The 22439-nt window shown below is 41.1% G+C and overlaps 2 protein-coding genes across 3 annotated transcripts; both read right to left on the bottom strand.

Annotated features, from left to right (window-relative positions):
- Positions 1-560: 560 nt before the first annotated feature.
- On the bottom strand, positions 561-9310 carry trim59 (tripartite motif containing 59). Of its 2 annotated transcripts, none has more exons than XM_040129998.1 (5): positions 6739-9310; positions 4302-4648; positions 3939-4160; positions 3526-3735; positions 561-2554 (listed from the first exon to the last, which is right to left on the bottom strand). In XM_040129998.1, exons 2-5 carry the CDS (start codon positions 4554-4556, stop codon positions 1916-1918), a joined length of 1326 nt encoding a protein of 441 aa, XP_039985932.1. In that variant the 5' UTR covers positions 4557-4648; positions 6739-9310; the 3' UTR covers positions 561-1915. The 2 variants fall into 2 exon arrangements, with proteins under 2 accessions (XP_039985932.1, XP_039985931.1); XM_040129997.1 differs by having other exon boundaries at positions 4302-4607.
- Positions 9311-9413: 103 nt separating this feature from the next.
- On the bottom strand, positions 9414-21958 carry kpna4 (karyopherin alpha 4 (importin alpha 3)). Its single transcript, XM_040129995.1, has 17 exons — positions 21675-21958; positions 19738-19782; positions 19447-19536; positions 17054-17083; positions 16726-16778; positions 15323-15418; positions 14897-14982; positions 14029-14115; positions 13771-13940; positions 12405-12449; positions 12133-12264; positions 11855-11983; positions 10942-11046; positions 10754-10825; positions 10155-10317; positions 9963-10057; positions 9414-9621 (listed from the first exon to the last, which is right to left on the bottom strand). Exons 1-17 carry the CDS (start codon positions 21741-21743, stop codon positions 9526-9528), a joined length of 1563 nt encoding a protein of 520 aa, XP_039985929.1. The 5' UTR covers positions 21744-21958; the 3' UTR covers positions 9414-9525.
- Between the last annotated feature and the right edge of the window lie 481 nt (positions 21959-22439).

Below are 22439 nucleotides of genomic sequence, written 5' to 3'. Positions count from 1 at the left end.
TTCCTTAATGTAGACACTCATTACCACTCACATGTACATAAACATCCAACCTCAACCTCAGTTTGTGAATATAGTTTGGTCTATTTAAGGTGTCTCTGAACACTCCCCAAAAGATTTTTATCTTGTTCACACCAATTATTTTGTGCATAAACAAATTTAAAATATTTTGTCCCCCAGCAAGCTATAGATTCCTAAAATGATATACAACAATTTAAGGATCTCAGTGATAACAAGCCAAAAGGGATTGTAAACAAATTAGAGTAGATGCACAAAAGGTCAATTTACAGCAGGTTATATTTAAAATAACAGTTTTATATTCAACTGGTGCAGGACCAGCTCAACCTGTCATGATCTGCCCGATGATTGCACACAGGTAATGTTCTGTTCTGAGGTCATGTGACTGCTTGGACCCCATATATTTCACACTAAGAAGACAACTGTCGTGAGCATCAGTTGATTGTCTCAATGTGGTGCAGCTCATACTGCAACGCTAATTGACTTGTACCCCCTCTCACACGGGCACACACATGGCTCTCAGACACCGTGAATACAGCAATAACTTGAAACATTTGAACAAATTTATTGAGACTTTTTTTTTTAAATACAGGAAATGAGAAAAAGTTTATAATAAAAACACAATCACTTGTCCACATGGTTAGCAAAATGAAGTAACATTTTTCAGATGCAGAATAGTGCTGGTGAAGCTTTTCCAAAAGCTATAATACATTTCTAAAATAGACTTAATATAAAAAAATTTTTTAAAAAGCTATCCTAACCAGTCCACTACAATAAAGGTATCAAGTGCAAGGTGAAGGCATGATGGTTAAAGGCACAGTAAGGGAGCCAGTCAGAACACCAGTGAGATCCAGCGTGTGTCTGGTTCCACTCAGCAGGCTCTAAATTTCACAAACTGCTCCAGTCACTGTAAACAGCCTCGCGTAAGGAGATACACACGTAGCTGTACTCATCTGCCGAGCCCCCGACGCAACGGGAAAGCTACTGAAATATCCCACTGCATGATGGGAAAGGTAACTTAAGAGTCTCTAGGCACTAATTTAATATTTAAGGTTTCCGTCCTGAGCACTTTTCCACGGTGCTTTATGCAAACCTTAGTCTATGTTGAAATGTTTCAATTAAGTTTTTGTGAAATGATAAATGATCATTAATTAGGCAGTATGACAATCGTCTAGAATAAAACACCCCAAAGAGGAATGTAGCACTTGAGAATAACACAATCCAGTAAATAAAGATTTACGGCAAAACGAACTGTGTCTAAATTTTTTAAAGATTTTTTAAATGTTTTAAAATATTCTGTGCAGCTCTCTTGGACATGGAAATGAGCGGGTCGTATCCCATGCTTTCCCCTGGGAAAATCCATCCTCACCCACATGTGTATCTGATGGTTAATGCATTTATAAAAAGGTATTTCTGTGATTAAGTTATGTCTGCTCAGTCTGGTTTTAGTTTCCAGTTGCATTTTTGCTGAACTCAGTTTTATAGTGATCATTTCTATTGTCACAATTTTTCAAAAACCAACCGTCAGTATCTAGTTATTTGTTTACTCAGTGGCTGAATTTTCCAGGACGACTTTCTACAAGTGCTGAGAAGCATTAACAAAAACAAAGGAAATGCATTGCATTGTGGTCCATTTACTCTACTGTCACCGCGTAAGGTTCAGTGCTGGTCTACATCTGAGAAGAAACCCTTGCTGTTTCATTGTGAAGCTGACGGCAGAATCAGACATCCGCTGTTTTTTGATTGACAGAACCGTATTTAACAAACATCAACATGAAAATAAGTAGCAGCTGTTTAAAAGGGTGGATTTTTTTTTTCTCTTTACTAAAGGAATGGGGAAGTGAGACTTTTTTAGCTTCTAACTAAAAGCTGATGGTTTAAGGTTTCAGTTTGGTCTCTTTCAGTGATATGTCAGAGTTTTAAATAAGTCAGCCAGCTGCTGGACAGCCCTCTCCCCAACCGAGGAGACCTGTGTGCCCAGTCTTTCTACAGCTGCCTCCATTGCTGTGTATGCTGGCCCTGCCGTGTCCCAGACAGACGCCATGAGTTCGCCGCTCAGGCCGTGGACAACCAGACTTAACCGAGACAGCAGAGAGAAGCCGAGCGATGCCCCTCCGGCCGGGTTCACCCATAGCACTGCCAGCAGCAGCATCAGCAGCAGCAGCAGCCCCAACCCCAGCAGCGCCGCAGAGGAAGCAGGCTGCAGCTCGCACCACAGGTCCTGCACCCAGCTGTCAGACTGATCCCTTCCAGCCTCAGCCTCAGCCCCCGCACCAGCCCGCGCACCGCCACATCTGGCACAGCAGCTCACCTTAGGAATAGGTGCTTCCTCCAGGCTCCCGATGGTCACAGCAGACCAGCGCTGCTGAAGGTAGTCTGCTGCCCGCGGGGTGACGGAGAGGTTTATCACCGAGGGCAGAGGGGTTTTAATAAACTCCTCCACCCTCTCTCTGAACAAATGCACCTTCTCCAGGAAGACTAGCGGTGAGTCCTCCTCCTCTACTGATGAACCCAGGGATACCAGGTCCAGCTGTTCCTCCTGGAGGAAACAAGACTGTTATCAGGGCTATGGTACACCAGTGCTGCTGAGACTATTAGTCGACTGATCAATCAGAAAATTAATCATCCGACAATCTTTTAACGATTTATGTAATTAATCAAACAAAAATAATGAAAAAACTGCTTGTTCCTGCTTCTCAGTGTGAACTTTTGCTGTTTCATATCATTTTAAATAGAATATTCTTCAATCAATAATGAAAATATTTCTTAGTTTCAACACTACACATCACAATACTAAATGTACTTTAGTATTTTAACCACCATTCATTATCCTAACCCATTTTTCAAGATCAGAGAAATAAATGTCAATGCAGTGTTCATGTCACATGGGAGTTGCCAAAATTATTTGTGTTCGATTGTGTCAAGTTGTAGTTATGACAGGGAATCGCCGATATATCCGAAGTGGTGCTAAATAATTCAGGGGTGCCTGATAACCAAAAATACACGGACAGCTCGTGTCAGCCAAGGTCCATCACCGAAAGAAGTTAAATCCAAAATCAATGGATATAGCACTAAATTGTCGACACAATATATGGTGCTAGAAATGGGAAAAGTAGCCCATTTCTAGCATCCATCCTTTATGACATAAACGCAGCACCAGTGCTCGCATCAGTCCCTCACTGTTCTTTACTTTTAGACTGTCAAAGACGCTTGCCTTACGCTTGTCTGCTGCTCCTCTAAGGATTTTAGATTGGTTTGATTTTGCCGCTTGTCTTTAGTCTTGGCTCCTGTAGTTTCTGCTACATAACGACTGCTGGTCGCATGGCAGTGGAGCACCGCAAGCATTTGGAGTTCAACAACTGAGATCTGCTAACAAAATGGCCCAAAATTCATCATTTCCTGTGATGACCTGATCATGCTAAAGCGTCCAATTTACGCGCTCCGGGGATGGGAAACAGCCACTAAAATGATGTGTGCTATGATTTGACGTCAATCAGCCCTGAAACACACCTGTAGCTCCTTCACTCTGTGGATGAGTGGGTCGTAGGCCCGGGACACCTCTGCAGCAGCTTTATCCAGGGCCTCCAGGTAGGCTTGTCTCTTCCTGGCCATCACCACCTCCAGCGTCTGAAAAAACTGACTGACTTCCTGCCGGTCCTGCCTCAACAGACCCTCACAGCGGGTCTTCTCCTGCTCCAGCTGCTCCCCTAGCTCACACGCCTAACGGAGGGAGAGAAGGAGAGGTCAGTCAGCACATTTGGAAGGGGTTTTTTTGTTTTTGTTTTTTGGAACATGCTTTTATATTAACATATTCAGTTAAACAGATTCCCATATATCAATTCCAGTGGCAAAAAATTAACTAGTATCTTTCCACATGAATTTTCCCCAACTCAGAGACTGGCCATTTTGAGAGGACTCCTCACCTGTGCCCATCTCTGCTCAGAAAGTCTGGCCAGCAGTAGCGATGGGGTCTGTTTTTCTCTGATGAAAGCCGCCTGCAGGTCGTCTATGGAATGGCCCTGGTGCTGCCCGACAGTCAGACACAACCCACAGATCAGCTGCCGATCCTGGATGCAGTACATGTTCAGAGGCTGCCTGTTGTGCTCCTGACAGGTAGGGGGTCGCGGCTCGCTGTCCCTCTGGTACTAAGATGGCAAACGAGCACACAGACATACGAGACAGGTGAGCGAAAACTGGAGCAGCAAAGCAACGGCCAAGAGGATTTTCAGACTGACGGGTAGTCAGAGGGTAAATGTTTCAGCTGAACACAAGTGATTCTCTCCTACTTTCTCGACGATGGCCCGCAGAGATACGTTGCTGGGCAGAGCCTCTATGCCCGCTGGTGGCAGCTCCATCACGCTGCGACAGTTGGGGCATTTTAGAGGCAGGCGGAGCGGGCGCCAGATGGAATAGTTGGTGGACGCCTGGAGCAGGTTGTCCAGGCAGGTCTTACAGAAGGTGTGTGAGCACGGCAGGACTCGCGGGTCAGAGAACAGAGAGTAGCACACGGAGCACGTCAGGTCTTCCTCTAGGTTGTCCATGGTGGAGACTAGGGGCCAGGCTCAGGACTGGGGGTTTGGGGACAAGAAGATCTGGCAGGACAGCAGGATGGGTGAAAAGCTACGTGTTGCACCTGTCCAGCAAAACATATCAACTTGCTAGAAAATGTACAGTGAATATATCCTAGAGACTACTTTACAAACAATTGGACTGAATGTGATTAAGTTTAGAGAGTCAATCAAGGTGGCAGCTTCTCATGTGAAGATAATACCTTCTTTTCGTCATATATGACAGTAAAGTGAATATCTTTGGAACTATTGGTCGGACAAAAACAAGACCTTTGAAGAGAGAAAAATAGGCATTTCCATGTTTTTGTGACATTTTGTAGGCAAAATGACTAAGAAAATATTCAGCATATTAATCGATAATGAAAATAATCTTAAACTGTAGCCTTTTTTTGGGTTGGGTAAAAAAAAAAAAAAAGGATTCACTACACGTGGGTGTGGCATTTTCATGAATGTAAAACCAATTTTTACATTTCCATTACCGTCTCCAATCCTCCCGGCTGTGACTGTTAAGTGCACTAGTGTTATGCACTCGGTGACCACTTTATTCGGTGCACCTGTTAGATACAGGAGGTGCCGTTTTGTGGCATTCAAACTTAAATAATGTTCATCAATAATCCTCTCTCTTTAATTTTAACAAACATCATAAAGCAAACATTAGTAACTGCCCAATTACACTACTGACTGTTGCACATTTGAAATGAGAAATCATTTTTTAAATCTTTTTTCTTTTTCTTTATTTTCTAGTAGTCTTTCTGTCCTTTATTTTTATTGAATGTAATTCTTTGTATCTTGCCTTTAGGAGTTTTTAGGAGATGTCTTTGTATAAGCTTCTAGCTTCCTACCTCTCCTGCTTTTGATGATTTTGGATTCATGTATATCTGAGCATATACAGATAAAAGTGTGTAGTTATATATTTGAGTGTCATTCTAAACATATATCTTTAAAATGACTATTTTTTTAATGAGCAAACATATGTATATATTTTTTAATCAATTGCAAATCAGCACAACAGCTCTGCCATGAACTCAACCTTTACAAAGTTTATAATGTTCAGTTTTTGTTGACACTGTCATGAGTAAATTTAATTATAGGTTTAATACTGTGTTATAGTTAAAGGTGTTGTTGCACTGGACTACATTATAGTGGGAGGGTTTTTTTAGCATCATATTTATGGCAGAACAGTTGTATTGTATTGTATTAGATAGTAAAGGCTTATTTAATGTAGCGGCCACAAAGTGTACAATGAGTGCTTCCCTAATAGAAGTAGAAGGTTTAATTAGTAGTGATTGTCATCTGTGAAAGAGCAGATGATCTACTGAAAAACAAGTGAACAGGCAAAAAACCCCGACTCAGCTCCTATTACAGGACCAGTTATTTTGTTTGTGTGTGTGTGTGTGCGCTCTCCTCTCTGGTTACAGTCAGCACCACAGCGACAATAGGAGGACTTATGCCAGCACCCACCAAGTCCCAACACCCACAGGCACACACTTTGTTGTCAGGGAAAGGCTGCAACCATGCACAAAAACCTGATGCGTTTATGGAGTCAAACTACAGCCGAGTTGGCGCCCAGACTCAAAAAAGGGTAACATTGTCCTGCTGCGGCCCGATCATTATCATCCATTAAGTTCATTGCAAAGTGAATTTTAGCCATATCCACATGTGGAGTGGGTATAGTTTAAACTGACCGCCCCCCCGCGATATCTCGACAGATAGGTTACCTGCGAACTTAACCCAATTGTTGAGTCAGTTTTGCACCCCATTACTTTTTATCGTTTAACGTTTAAGAAAGAAAGAAAGAAAAAAAAACTGAAGCTAACAGCACCGTTCACCGTTTTCTTTCAAGCAAATAAAATCTCCCGTTAGGTGTTTTCATGTAGCTCGACTGATTGGTTTGTAATGCAACTTCGGCTAGATTTCAACCAGAAAATATAGAGTAATTCAAATAATTAATTGTCTTTCTATGTTTTATTTCAACTTGACACTCCCAGACACTAGAAACGTCACGTTAACATTGCAGTTTTAAAAAATAACTTTCTCAGCAACTTGTCTACGATTTGTCATCGCCTGTTTTATCATCTATCCGTCTCAGTCTTAATGACACAACTATACACATAATAAAAGATGTTTTAAGGGAGAAATCTTTTTAATAACTCACCGTCTGCTCGGAGTAAAGTGCCTCTCCAAAACAGAGCTTTCATTTCCTGTTCCTTCTCGTGTTGCCTTCAAGTGCTCTCAGTAAATTCCTACTTCTTCGAGTAGCAGTGGACAAGCATTTGAAAACATACCAAACTTAAAGAGCACATTCAAACGCACGTGTAGGAAAATACGGAAAAACGTAAACGTGTTTTGAGATTTCTGATGTTTTAACACTGTGGTTGTTTAAATAAATCTACCGTTCTTCCGGAAAAAAACTAAAGTGCGCTAATATATAGTTCATCTTTCCCCCTTTTTCTATTTCGACAGCTGCTTCGAATGCATCACTTTTTTTATTTCACGTACTACGCATGCGGATAAACGGTCTCCCTGGCCAATCAGGCACCGCCTTTTCTCGATTTGAATACAAGTTCAACCGTTAAGAGAAACAAAGGCATTTGGCTGTTTCACACATTTTTTAAGTGGAAAAACAAGCAAACAAACGCTAAAGTATTAATCACATCACTTCATCACAACAGACCACACACACACGCAGTCTCTCGATTTGGGTTTCACTATTTATTTTCTCGAAGACAACCTATTCTGTAGCCTATCTCCCCAAAAGATTTTTGGGCAAACCACATTTTTTTCTTCCATTGAATAATTTTAGATTTGAAACCACATGTTTGCTAACAAGGAATGCTGCAAAAAATACCCCTATGTTCAACAGAAGGTTTATGAGCACAATGTGTAATCATTTACTACAGTGTTTGAAGTTAACACAAAAAAAAAAAAAAAAAAAAAAAAAAGGGGGGGGTAAGCTTGTACACCTAGCTGGTATAAGAGGAAAAAGGAGTATGGGGCTAAGGACTGCAAGGTACTAAAGGTACAGCAAACTTTTTCATGGGTTTATTTATTATTCAGGAGAACCCATTTACGACAACTCCCCAAATCCCCTTCGACCTTGAGAAACAGGAGGTTTAATCCCCTCTTAGTCTATCCGAGATACATTAGCAGATTCATTACTGCTGCTCCTGAAATAAAGTCATTATTTTCTCAAGTATCACTAAAAAGCATCATTGGATTACTCTAGAAATACAATAAAGATTGTGGTTGAGTGATGCATATTGTAGAAGTTGTTGGCAGGTCAAAACCTAAGAAACCAACCAACACACCTTTAGAAAGACTTCAGGCCTCACTTTGCAGTACATGTGCAAACCATACATATTATTTAGCAAATTGGACACTAGTGAGGGTTAAGGGAAGGGGAAACATGTAACATTTAAGCACAGTTTTACTTAAAATGAAAATTACACTGTATCCACAGCCTAAGGAAACTAAAATACCCTAAAAATAACTGTGCTATAGTTTAGTACATGCAAAGGTTATGTTTCACAATTCTACGTGAAATGGCCATTGTTCTCTTCTCCCTTGGTGTTAAGTCAAAGCTATGGCAATAATACTGCAAAGCAGTGATTTTGCTGTAAATTGAAGGACAAATAATGAAGTGTCACAAGGGGAACAGGTCATTTGGTTGATTATAGTGATGGTGTCAGAATTTCACAGCATCAAGCCTATGTCCGGTGTGTAGGTTAGGGATCTGGTGTGAGGGTGGAATACGATCGTCGTCAATCACCTTTACAAAAGCGATGAAACTAAAAGCTGAAAATAAAAAAATATCATAAAAAGGAACACACTGGAGGCAAAAAGAAAAGCCCAAAAGCCACCAAATGCATCATAATACAATGCACTGCTGCTCCACACCTGCCACTAGCATTGTCCAGTGTCAATTAATACTAACTTAACAATAACTCAAAACAAAAAAAAAAATAATCCTTGTGGTGACGATTTTTTTTTTTCATATCCAAAGTTCTTCCTTTTAGGGATTTAGAGGATCAGCCTCTCTTTCAAAGGCAGAATTTCTTTCCTGAAACCTTTGATAACCTCATTGTTGCGTTTCTTAATTTTGTTTCTCTTCAGATGTTGTATTTGTATCTTTTCCCATCTCTGCATGCGTTCTCACCTAGCCTTGCATACTCCCAGTCACGCACGCAGCCAAGCACACACAACTCATCCGTCCATTCTCTCGCACATGCGACACGCGCAGCCGGACTCCTGGCCCCGCCCACCAGGGGGAGAGGATGGTGCCCCATCGGGGCGTCTTTTTGGAGGAGATGAACCTGGCTCCTCAGCACTGAGTCCAGACATTCATACACAATGGGTCCATTCACACACATGTCTGATAGCGTGGCCGATTGGGGGAGGGGCACATCGAGGGTGGCGCCCTCTCTAGTCGGAGGACCGCAGAATTGTGATGGTTTGTGGTTCATCTCAGTTCATAATTAAAGTTATATTCATGTCTGCATTTTGTTGTAATGTAATATTTCAAGATCTCTTGATTTCTTATTTTTGGATGTCCTTGGTTCTCCCCGGGCAGACATCAAGTTTTTTTTGTTGTCGTTTGAAGTAGTTTTCCGAAGACGACAGCTCCAATAACACAGAAGTTATGTCGGCATGTCTCTCAACGCATTCGATGTAGATGTTTTGCTTTTTTGCAACATGTAGCCACTCATTCTCACTCGCACCCACTCGCCATCTCAAACTTCATTTGGGCTGGTTCCCCTGGAATGCCAAATGAAATCCACACATTTTTCTCTCAGATAAGATGCAGCCATGGATCCCACGAGCCAAGCACAATGGATCAAATTTCTCACACTCTCGCTCTCTCTCGCTCTTTCTCTCCTAATTTTTTTAATGTTGAACAGAGTGCTGCATCGTGAACAAAACTCCAGAATACCCCAGATGCCGTCTAGAACTGGAATCCCTCGGCTGGCACGTTGGCTGAGTTAAAGCCGTAAGTTCCACCCTGGATGGCCTCTGGGACCAGGCTGGTGTCTTCATCAATCTGAACCACAGACGATACAACACAGGATTAACAATGAACATAAGAAATGACAGTGGATCAAACACCGTCGATACTGCGTTCAATACATCATGAGCCAACTAGTGAAAAGAAAAACAAGATTGGGCCAGTGACAGTAAACCTGTCCAACAAGGAAATCCAATACCAAAATGCCCATTTATCAGGTCAGAAATGATCAGAAAACAGTTATTTTGTTTTTAAACTGGAATATTAGATACATAACTGAATCTAAATTTGAACTGAAAGGTAATATATCTGTGTGTATGTATCATATATACGTATGTATATACATACGTGCGCACACACGCAAACACACAACTTACATCATCAGATGAGAAGAATTGATCAATAATTTCGTAAGCCAATTTATAGATATCTTCATTTTCATGATTCTGCAGTTGCTCCACCTTTTCCAGACCTGTGGGACAAAAAAAACAACATTTTGTACAGATTAACACTCGATTTTAATGAGAGAGAAAAAAAAAAATCCTTGGTGGTACAAGTAAAGATCTCACCTCCACATTCCTCAATGAGGTTAGCAATAGTTTCAGCCTCATCATCGGCCATCTTGAGAATATTGCTGAGGCCATCGAGGACAACCTGCACAACTTGAGCATCCTTCACAGTCAGCAGGTTGCAGAATGGAGGGATCACCTGCTTCTCAATGAGATGTGCCACCTGTAGACAGCAGAGAGACATTGATGTACAGTGCATCACTAATCTCACATGTTGAAGGGAGGAAGAATGAATCCATTTACAGTTTTTGCTGATTTAATTTTATTGTATGCATTCAAAGAGTTTAGTCACTAATAAATATGATAGTTGCCAATAGTGGCTTATTGTCCACTGAAACCCAACAAAGGAGTTATTCTAGACCACAACAAAAGTGGCTTTACCTACTAATATCTTTGTCTGCTATTCCTTTTTCTTCACAGTTACCATTTTTCACGACTTGGAAATGATTCTTTTTTATTTTCAATTTAATGACTTGTTCTGCATTGCAGTTTACAAAGATTAAATATTGTTTGGTAAGGAATCTGTGTGTGAAAAGGTTAAGGGTTAAAGCACAAGAAAGGCAGGGTAGTTTTGCTACTATAAAGAAAAGGTTCTTTACCTGATCTTTCCTCCCACTTATTGTCAGGTTGCTGATGGCCCAGGCAGCTTCCTTCTGAGTGCCAAAGTCACCCTACAAATATATGCATTCAAAGTAAGCAATGCATGTTTTTTTATTGTTCTCCACAAAGAATGGTATATCAACCATTGGCACTTGACACGGTGCATAAAAAGGGAATGGATACAAACCTTGTCGAGCAGATGAATGATCATGGGGACTAGCTTGGCGTCAATGACGGCCTGCACCTGCTGCTGGTTGCCTGCTGTGATGTTGGACAGGAACCACACTGCCTCCTGCAGGAGAGAAAGCCCAAGTGACATTTTTCCACCAGGAAGACAGGCAGTTTTTGATGATTTGTTAACCTAAACGTAGGCTTACGTGTATTCAGATTTTATTCTAACCAAAGAAGCCAGGTAATTTTATGTCACCCCTTCAACCAGAAAGAAGGAACCAGTCAGGAAAATCACGTTGTTATTAGAAAGTCATGACTGCGCCTGCCTTTCTCTTAATGCAGGGTAAAAACATTTGTCAAAAATGAATTTTTGTCTCTAAACTGGATCAGAATCCAGAGGTCCACTCAGAGAGTTTGACCTCTGGCCGAGACAAAGCGCTGTGGGTGGGGCGAGGGCGACTTTGAGGCTCTAATCATTGTCCAGGTCACAAAGGGGGCCTCCTTTTATAAGTGACCGGTCTCAGATGCACTCCGATATCAGCAGGGACACATGGTCTCAGCACCCTTTGGCCACCAGCCCATGGTATCACACGTTCAATCACATGCACACAGACTAGCACCCTCCTCCCCAACTCCCAATCTGTCTCACTAACTACAACTAGCAAGGCGCTGAAGTCCTCTTCATCGTCTTCACCCTCACGACTCTCCATGTTGTGAAGTCCTGCTATTAGCTATCTGTCCCATCTACTATCTCTCAAACAGCATTCACACTAGCGCCAAGTCTCTGATTTCATCACCTCCAGACACCCGAAATAGCAGTTTGAGATCACCAGTGTGTGTGTGTGTGTGCATCTGTGTGTGTGTGTGTCTGTGTGTGTGTGTGTGTCTGTGTGTGTGTAGGAGGAGGAAGAGGATAGAGAATAAATTACCTTGTTGATTTTCTCCTTTGGGTGAGTGAGCAGGGCAGGGAAATGGCTGAGGGCATCACAGTTGAGCACAACCTGGGTCTGTTCATCTGTGCCAGTCACTATGTTCCCAACAGCCCTCAGGGCTGCAGTCTGGGTGTGGGGAGGAAGTGTGAAACTGTTTTGATAATAATACATTTTTATTTATAGCGGACTTCTATATAACTGAAATATTTTTTAAGACACTCCGCAAATCCGATTTATTTAATTAAAGCTAAATAGCATCATTCTCCTCTCCATACCTGAACTTTGACCTCCTGGTGACTGAGCAGAGGGACCAGCTGAGGGACGATGCGAGAGTCGATTACCATTTGGATCTGCTCATTCCCAGCGTCCGTCAGGTAGGACAGAGCCCACACTGTGTCTACCAAGATCTGCAGGCAGCAAAACACCAAAAGATTGTAATAAATAAATGTCCCTTTCTGCTCAAACTTCATTAGACAGTGGGGACTTTCATCTGGTAATATAGCCTGGGGCCAAGGCACCACAGGCTGCTTAAAATCTCTGTACTCACACTGACATCAGTGTGGTGGATCAGCACGCAGAGAGCTGGCAGGATCTGAGAAAAGAATTCAGAAGTAAAAGTCATTAGGTTGAGAAAATGATAACAAAAACACCAATAACGTTCCAATGTGATCCATAAAGGTTTGGTCATAGCAGCGATGGCTGCAGAGTCACTTATTCTGCAATACCTGCCATACCTTCATGTCTGCACCACAATAAATGTGCCCTCATTTCACCAGCATAGGTAGACCACTGATGGAGCTCTCATCTTCTATGCCTCTCTCCCCGTCAAACACCAATCAATAAACACACATTGCTCTCTCAGATTTCAGTAGAGGCATGAAGGCAGTCGCCCAAAAACAAATTATTTCTTAAGGTGACACTTTACCCTGGAGTCAATTTTGTAGTTTCTGACATACCCTGTAGTCGCCTTATGTTCAAGAACATTTAGCCATCACTTTTGGCTATAATATTATAAAGATCCTTCACACTTTCCAAGCTCACAGCTGGGTTTTATTATGTGACAACATAACAACCAGGCAACCTCCTAATGTCTGACCTGTCATCAGTATTATAAGGAAAATTACTGTCAGACCGAAATTTTGTCTGTTTGGTAATGAAATGGTCAACTAGGGAGAATCAGACAGTTTCCGCCATCCTTCTCAGTGTTTGTCCTGATGGTGGTTTTTGCAAACACACATATCCCTGAAGACATTCACACAAGAATAGACACGGGCTCCTTCACTATTTTACATACACTACTAACGATATCTTACTTCCAAAATGTATGAACTAATGAGTAATACCTGTTTTTACAGGTCTGTAAATTTCAATTTATTTCCAAATAATCACCGCAGAAGTTTCCTGGACTAATTACAGGTAAAACAGAGAGTGATAAGTCAGTAAACTTCAAGTTATTTCTAAACTTACTAAATGTGAAAAGCGCCTATAAACAAAAATACAGTTTGCAAAAATGAAGAAGGAAGTTTCCAATAATAAATGACTGAGAAATAAAATTTCACTAGGGTTTAAACTGAACAATTTCGTTGATGTAAATTCATCTGGAAGTCAATAATAGACTCAACACAACTAACTGAACTAACTAAAATGACTATTTTTCATGTAACTCCTACCAAACTATAGTGTTCTTTCCTGGAAACTTTCAAGAAATTATTAGGAAAAAACAGACCTGTAAAACAAAGCCTTGCCAACTGAAAGCAAAACTGCAAAACACGTAGGAGTTGCAAGTGCAGTGAAAAAGGATGCAACCCATCACGCCTTCCCACCCATAAATACTGACACACTGCCTTTAACACTCCTGTGCTTAATAATCTGGAACGGCTCACTTATTTTCTCTACACACATACTGTACACACCTCCTGGATCGTCTCCATGGGTGGTGGAGGGTCCTTGTGGCGGCACAGATTGACCATGACCCAGGTGACATTGCGGAGGAAGGTGATGGGGATGGAGGGACTGATGAAAGAGAGCAGGGGCTTCACCACACCCAAGCTGATCACATAGTCTCTGCACTGAGGGCCATCACCTGGAGAGTGCACACACACAGAAGAAGGGCGTGTCATTTTGGGACAGACTTTTCTAACACACTCATGTTCACACCAACAGCAACTCACCTATGATGTTTCCCAGGGCCCAGACGGCCTGTTCACACACATTCTGGTGAGGAGAGTGAAGAAGTCTCAGGAACAGTGGCACAGCATCTACACATTAGGAAACAGATAAGTGTTGATCATTTAAAAGGGCATCTGATGATCTGATGTGCTGTTTTAATTATTGTACAACACCATACTCCTCAGAGAAATTAGAAACAGCTCTAGTAAGAGTTATTATAGTTTTTTCTTTCGATCACACACAGTAAATGACCACTTGGACAATCAAAGCTCAGATTTGGATATGGCCAAGTTTGCACTTTGAGTAAAAAGGCAACTAAGCCACGCAATGTTAAGAAGAAAAAAGAAAAAGTCAAGATGGAGAAGGAGGCAGATCTATTAAGAAAGAAAATATCACATAGACCATTTTGACAAGTGGAAAATAATGAATCCTCTCAATGTTACAAAGGAAAATCCATAAAAACTTTTGCTAATTGAAAATGCACTTTTGAATTATATTTGAATCCCTTTTGATTGCATTTGTTAAGCAAAATACAATGTCATGCTAAATATAAGCAGGCTGTATGTGAATAGATTAGTTTGGTTTTTTGGACACAACACTCACAATAACACATACTTATAATAACTCTGCTCGCTGAGTAAAAACAAAGAAAAGTATGAATGACTGTCCAAATAATTTAAGTAAATATTGATAGTGCATGTGATAATGAAATTTTTAATTTGAGAACATAAAATCAGCTAGTGGATTATTCAAAATCTTAACCTAAAACCTTGCAAAGATAAGAAAGTTACATCGAAAAGAAAAGAGACTGAAATAAAATAAAGGAACAGAAAGAGAAGAAAGTGTTGTGTTGCGATACATGGCACTTACTTGACTGGACCACGGCTTGGGTCTGCTCTGAGGTTCCCGACGCTATGTTGGTAAGAGCCCAGGCTGCCTCAAACTGGAGAGACGGGCTATAGAGATGTAAGAATGGACAGTTTGGTGAAGGCAGCAGAGGCAATTGTAAAAAGACAAGGAAGTGTGATTGGGAAGGGGCGTAAAATACTAAGAGCATGATGATGAGTCATTTATGTTCTGCCACTCCTGGAAGGTGAAAACTAGGACACATTTACATAATTTCAACGCTGTTCAAGTGTAGGCTGGGCTAAACCCTGCTGGCTCATTTACATAACTTTGAAGAGTACATAAACTCAACATGAGCGTGGAAAAGGACTACCTTGTACTATAATTATTGCACATGAAACAGGATGATTCACTGCTACATGCGGACAAACAGAATTACAGCCTGCTTACTTGTCATCTCTATCCAGGCAGTGAACCAGTATAGGAAGGATCCCGGACTTAATCAGGTCATCTATGGGAGGGTTGCGGTCACTAGACAACAACTTCCTACAAAGAGGAAACAGAGGACCATTACTCACACACTCATACTCGCATAGCTTTACTGACATAGGCCAACAAGAAGAAGTAATTACACACATAGATCAACAGCTAAAGAATGTACACAATCTTCCTTCATTCATTGTAAGTCAATCACCCGGCTTATGACCCAACAACAAACATAATACATCATCAGGCAGTGTGATGGCATCTTCAATTTGTCAAAATAAAGATGCACGGTTGACTTTGATGAAAAAAAAAAAAAAACGAATAAAAGGCAAATAAATAAAAATTAAAATAATTTCATGAAGTCAGCTACCTTATGCTACACCTGATCAGACTTGTAGAGGGCCGCTCTGCTGAGCTGCAGTGCCCCTTACAATGTCCGTTAATCAGACGGGGCTGACTCATGTAAATCACAGCTGTCTAACCAAGCTGGGAAAACATTCAGCCCCTGAAACTGCATCACTGAAACTGAATTTTGCAAGAGGCCCTCAATTTTATTCAGACAGCCTCTTAAGACAAAGTACTGGTGTTCTGGTGCAGAATCACTGGCTTACAAATAAACTTGGGAACCAGATGTGAATCTTGATTACATTCTAACTGCTACTATTATAAGAGCAAACAAGTACACCAGCACAGTTTATTCATACTGAAAATTAGGTTTGGATGGTATGAACAATAGTATCATGGTGATAGGAATGACAGCATTTTCTTGACATTGATGTGTAACATTTTTTAAACAATTTCACGTGACGCAAAGTAACATTTATATTCACTGATTTCATGAATTGAAAGAATAGGTTATATGGTGTTTTGAAAGTATTTTACAAAAATTTTCTTCTTAAGTATTGTAAATCTCATGCTGTGTCAGATTTGACTAATCCTTCATTTAGATCACTTTAACATCTGTACATTTATTTCGTCGATCATCAGATTGCCGCCTCAACAGTACAAGCTCAGCAGACAGTGATTTTAGTGTGACGTCAAAAGAAAAGCAGCTACCGAATCTATCGTACAATCCTGTGGTTGGTCTGCTTTGCTTTCACACCACTAACAAAACGGCAACAGCGTCTGGTTGCACCCGAGTTTGTTTGGCAGCGTTCACACCAGCCCGGATGAACCGATCTAAATAGGTTAGGTGTGTAAAACCTCTCAGAACATTTAGAAGACTGATCCACAATTTTACAAAATGAAAAATGTCACTAAATGATTATACAGAGACAATAAACAATATTCAGGTTATTGGGCAACTACTGGTGTAAACTGACAGGATAATCAGAAGAGCCCGAGAGTGTCAGGGAGTGTGGTCCTACCTTGCAGCCTGAACAGCGCTCAGCTGGACGCCCTGGTTATCACTGGTGGCATTCTACAATACAACACATACAAGCAAACTGAGTCATACACAACATTTAAAATAATTAATTATGGCCCTAGAATCCGTATGCTGTAAAATGTAAGCAATAATTTGAAAAAAAAAAAAAAAATCAAAGTTAGAGATTAAACAATTTCTTCTTTATATTGCAAATCAATAGTTATAACACATTGAGTTTAGTTTGGAGGACAAGAGTTAAACTGTGATGCATAATACACATACATACACAAAAAGACAAAGAAAAGAAACGAATCAAACATCCTACTTACTTGTACTATTGCTTCAAGAGAGGTGTTTTGCTGAAAAGGAAACAATTTGGAAAGTTATCCTCCTAGATTCACGCGTTTACACACATTTGTAAAACACACAGTATGTAATGTGAAAAGTTACAAGATGATCAGTAGCTGGTCAATTTTAAACTGGTGGTTTCGCAAGGGAAAAAAAGTCAACACTGTTAAACACAGCAATACCCATTAAACAAAAGCCGTGTGGATACCCTGAAGTGTGCGTACCCAGGCAGGACCACACCTGGGCGAACACACATCTGTTAGCTTCTTGTCTTGCATTAAAGACAGTCATTCCTAAAATTTCTTTTGTATGTCAAGCTGACAAAGCAGGAAGGAAAGTCACCAGAGCACCGCTGAGTACAGTGAGGAGAGGCAGGGGATTGAGAAATGCCATCAGGACAAAGTAGTGACCTGCATTCTCATTTGAACCAATGCGATGTTGTGGTGTAACAGTCAGCAGGCTGGACGTGAAGGCCAACATTCAACATGATAATATGCCAACTGGCAACCTCACTTGATGTCTAGTACAGGGAGTTCAGAGAACAGCGTAGACTGCCTTTGGTAGAGACCCTGATTATCACTTTCAATCAACAACTGAGCATGACTGCGGGCCCTATTAAATAAAGTTGGCCAATGTCTCTGATAAGTCAGCACTTGCAGCTAATTGCCGGTGCCCCCTCAAATAAAGGGGGGGGGTGGTGGCCTTACAAAAAATGTCAGGCCTGGGGGAAAAAAAAAAAAAAGAAAAAAAAAAAAGAAAAGCATTCAAACAAAACCCTGCATGCAAATATGCATGTACTTGCAGCAAATTTATATTTGTGTGTTTACATTTCATGTTCATGGATAGAGTTTTAAAAGATATCTGTAACCTTGGGAAAATAAAAATAGTGTTGACAAGAACTCCGACAACAGCGGGAAAAGGACAAATTAAAAATGTGAGCTGAGGGACAGCGAGAATTTAAGAAACCTCTGATATATCAGAGAAGGGCATTTATGGTCTAAGAAGCTCAGATGCCCAAATTATCATTTTGTTAGAGCTAACCACAAAGTGGGCAAAATAATGAAAAAGCAAATGTCCTCTGGGCAACACAATCCACGTGTTATTGTAGGTCGACTGAAAACAGTCCCCGAGTGCCAACTGGTTTGTTAGTATTTAAACTAGATTTGGACAGCATGCTTTTCCACAAAAGCCTCTCTCATGTCTTGGAGTGAGTCAGAGCAGCATGTCATTGTTGATATATTGCTAAGCAGCCCATTTTGAGTTAGCCCTCTCAGTGAGCAGTTACTGTGATTGAATTTCTGATCTGCTGAGTGGCCATTTTAATCCAGCAATGCCAACAAACTCAAATCTTTAGTGATGGCGGCACTGTTGATTGATCGATTTTCTGTGTTGTCGTTACTCTAAAACATGTAGGTTTGATGTGTGCCAACACTGCATGACTACTGAGACATTCACTGTTGGGCTTCAAGCCTCTGGGGTGCCCGGAGCTCAACTGAAAAACGAAGGACGCAAACAACATATTGCATACATATCCACAATAACGCATCACTACTATGAGTACAAGGCCCGATCATTTTAGACTATCACTTACATTAAGATTAGTATTTACCTGAAAATAATGTGTGCCTCAAAAAGGCCAAGTTGAAGGATCATTTTCAGGCCAATATATGCATTACAAATCATTTGCTGTATATATCACAATTACCACCAAATCCAGATACATTACTACCAATAGTTATTATTATAATAATTTTATTCCCTGGTACCCACATCATACCTGATTTCTTTCATCTAAAAATGAAAAATAAAACTCAACACTGGTGTTCACTGTGGAAATTACATAAGCAGGCAGGCAATACTCCAAAAAAGGAAACTCTCTCAAACATTAATGGAAATACTCTGCCCAAAAAGCCCAGAAAACATTCAAAAGGGAACGCAACCCTGAGGGATAGTTACACTAGGTGCATTGTGGCTATATTCTACTAAGGAAGCTGTAAATGAAAAAGGCCTCTCACTTCAGGTAAATGAGACACCGACCAGCACACAGAAAGACAAACTGCATGTTTGTTCACACTCACGCCCCACCCAACTGGCATTGAGCAAGGAGGGCTACAAAGGCAGCATCACATGGACAAAACGTCAGCATGTCCTAAACCTCTGGAGTGTTTAACCAGTGAGACGAACCTAATGTGAAAACCCCTTGGTCAAACAGTCAGAGCGGACTCTACATGCCAAGCTGTCAGTCCTACTGCTTCATTAATACCATAGAGGAGCTGTACACTACTCTGCCCTTAGAACGCAAAACCTAAAAATATGTTGACTTGATTTTCTTTTGGCAGCCGTCACATTTTGAGAGGAAGACACACAACCGTACCGATCTGAAGTCTCCGTCGACATCAGAGTCATCACAGATGTCCTCATGGGGCACATTTCTCCTCTTCAGAAGGTGTTCGTCTCTTTTGTTCTGTGGAGGAGGGAACAGAAATATCACCTTATACATATTCCTGCAGAAATTCAGGATAACATCAGTATCTTTCTGTACATTATTTCAAAGAAAAAACTGCAGATAAAAAGACAGAATTTAATTTGGTTGTAAAATTTCATAATTACTGAAAGTCATTGGGTGTTTGTAGTTGACAGCACAATATAACACAAATGTAATTACCTTTCTGAGTTCCACCACTACCTCAGTCCTCTGTCTTCTCATAGTCTGTGGGAGAGACAGCATTTGAACATTATTCAAACAAAGAACTTTAATCCCAACCTTTGCCCAAGAGAGAACACCAGCTACGACATTAAATTCGGGCACAGTCTGAGATCACGATCCAGTTCGTGTGACCAGACCTGATCAGCAGTCTCAGTCATACCTGGAGCATAGAGTCAACAGGCCACACACTGCATATGACAGCACCCAAACACATTTAACACCAGTCAGACCTAATATGACTCAGCTTAAGTTACTGCAAGACCATTTTATGTGCCTTTTCAAGGCTACTAACATGCCATATTCACTTATAGATACCATTGTATTCATGTTCTTACCAATTGGAGAAAAAAAATAAATACTACAGTGACATTGATGAAATACACTCAATTGCCAATTTATCAAAAACATCTGGCCAAAACTACTGCAGCCCTGCAAGAAATCCTCCCTTCATGAAGATTATAACGTTCAGTTTTTGTTGAAAATGTTTCAGAGAGGTGTTGATTCTGGTCGTTATTAGAGACTGTCATTTGTTTCTGCTGCTCAAATGTATTGGCTTATAGTAGATGTGTTTCTAATATTTAGTCTGCTATGCATAAGCTGTACAAAACATTAGAAACACTTCTCAGTACAACACACAACAAATTCCATCCTCTGAAATGACCATGAATTGAGTCAACACGTCTGGAAAACAAATTCAACATAACTGAAAATTACAACCTTCATGAAGGGCGGATTTATTGCAGGAATGTTGCATTAGACTGCATTAGATTAAGCCAGATTGACCTCATAAACTGGCAACTGAGTATAAGGCCTACTTTACACTTTATGACCAGAAGAGTACTGTTGTAGTTGCAGTTAAAGAATAGATGTCTGTAATGCTTGTGTTCGGTTATTAACAGTTACCGGGCGAGACAACTCATGTCGAATGGCCTACCTAGCTATAGAAACTACTTGTCAAACAGGATGTATGAGCATATCCTGCTCATATGAATCTTGAGGGAGTCCGCCCGAAAAAAAACACCATCACCTGCTGATATAAACGAAGCAGAGCTGTCTCTAAATCAACTGGTAACTTATGGATCCAACGTGTAGCTTTGATCCGTCAGTCATGTGATCGTGTTAACTAGCTGGTCGTTATAACCTCGTTTTCTGAGCATGTGCAACCTTTAGTAAACCACAGGGTAAAAATTTAACATCACGCCACAATTTAATAGACCCAGGTAACTGGCAAGCTAAGAGGCTGAATGGTTTCCGCCATTGTTTTTGGTGATAAAGACGGGGGATGGGTGGAACTGCAGCCACCAGCACCACCAAGCTTAACGTTAGCAAGCTAGCACGCAGGTTAGCTAACTGCAGTATCAAAATAACGTTAATCTTCCGCTTGCCAATCAAGCGAATATCTCCCAAAGACTACATGGACGTCAATTATATGTACTGTTAAATGTACATTAAACCTTTTCACTAGCTAACACACCGAGTTAAAACGATCCGGTGCATGATATGCTTCAGTTAAGCTAGCGTGTCCCCCCCACCCCCCCACCCGTGGGCCTGGCTAGCAGCGGGCTAGCAGAGCACATCCAGCGGAGGCGATGAACTCAGACCAGCTTTTCTGACATGTTTTATAACCAGCGCGGTCTCACGGTGGTAAGAAACCCAGTGAAACCCAAATGGCAAAAAAATAAAAAAAATAATAAAAAAAAAACCCGGCCAAGCCCAGCAATCTAAAACGCCTGATCCGTGAAGGCCCTGGCCGAGGCTCTGGGTACAAAGTTCCCGATGGTGGAAATTAGAAACGACGTCACAGGGAAACCAGGAGGCGAAGCCGGCCGCGAACAGAGAGGCGGCGGCGGCGAGGAAAAGAGGACTTCCTCGCCGCCAATCTGCACAACTTTTACCTCCAAATCACGGCCCTTATTCTTGAAATTCTTCAGCCGCTGGTTGTCCAGTTTCTCGCTGTCGGCCATGGTAGCAGTTCTGGTTGCGGTAAATACAGTTTAAATCGCGGATTTAGCTGGTAAGCTACCCCCTTTTTTCTAGTTCCCTTTTCTCAGCCTTTCGTTAGCTGACTATTTTCTGCTGCTCCGTCCGCGGTGCATACTGGGAATGCCGGTGGTGGAGGGCAGCCTCGCTCTGGCGTGGAGGAAGGGTGGGGAAATCCCCTGTACTCTCATTGGTTTCACTGTTAACATCCATCTGCAGGGCGCGCCACCTAAGAACACACGCATTCACATTTTATCATTACAGTAAACCACGGTTATCATCCATTATATACATTTATTTTTTTGTTTGTTTCAATTCTTTTGCATTGTAATAACAGGTGTTCTTAATATTGATTCTACCCACACTGCCATGCACAAAGTTGTCGGTTTATTAGGTACACCTAGCTAAAACTAATTTAGTCTAATACAACAGTCCTGCAGTAAATCCTACCTCTGCAGATTTGTTCAGTGTGCTGTCATGAATGATAAAAAATGAGTTTCATTTTGTTTTCCTATTGTCCTTTTTACTGGGAACCGCACAATACTTTGTTCAGTAAGATAAAAACATAGAATGCCTTCATAAAGAGTGAGTTTGCTTTTCACATGTGAAACATTTAAATCAACCAGTTACTTGGAGGGAAAAAAAGCCCATTCATCATGATAAACTGTAGATATGTAGCA

Source organism: Xiphias gladius, chromosome 7 (genome assembly GCF_016859285.1).
Source record: "Xiphias gladius isolate SHS-SW01 ecotype Sanya breed wild chromosome 7, ASM1685928v1, whole genome shotgun sequence".
NCBI classification, from domain to species: Eukaryota; Metazoa; Chordata; class Actinopteri; order Istiophoriformes; family Xiphiidae; genus Xiphias; species Xiphias gladius.
The sequence above is the reverse complement of the archived record's forward strand: the minus strand, read 5'-3'. Positions and strand labels throughout refer to the sequence as shown.

Excerpts from the sequence above, each read along its gene's own strand:
- trim59 (XM_040129998.1), bottom strand. The coding sequence starts at position 4,556 with ATGGACAACCTAGAGGAAGACCTGACGTGCTCCGTGTGCTACTCTCTG. Across the intron at positions 3,736-3,938 it reads CTGAGCAGAGATGGGCACAG|GCGTGTGAGCTAGGGGAGCA; the intron begins GTGAGGAGTCCT and ends TCCCTCCGTTAG. Across the intron at positions 2,555-3,525 it reads ACAGAGTGAAGGAGCTACAG|GAGGAACAGCTGGACCTGGT; the intron begins GTGTGTTTCAGG and ends TGTTTCCTCCAG.
- kpna4 (XM_040129995.1), bottom strand. The coding sequence starts at position 21,743 with ATGGCCGACAGCGAGAAACTGGACAACCAGCGGCTGAAGAATTTCAAG. Across the intron at positions 16,779-17,053 it reads CTCTTGAAGCAATAGTACAA|AATGCCACCAGTGATAACCA; the intron begins GTAAGTAGGATG and ends GTTGTATTGTAG. Across the intron at positions 11,984-12,132 it reads ACCAGGAGGTCAAAGTTCAG|ACTGCAGCCCTGAGGGCTGT; the intron begins GTATGGAGAGGA and ends CCCCACACCCAG.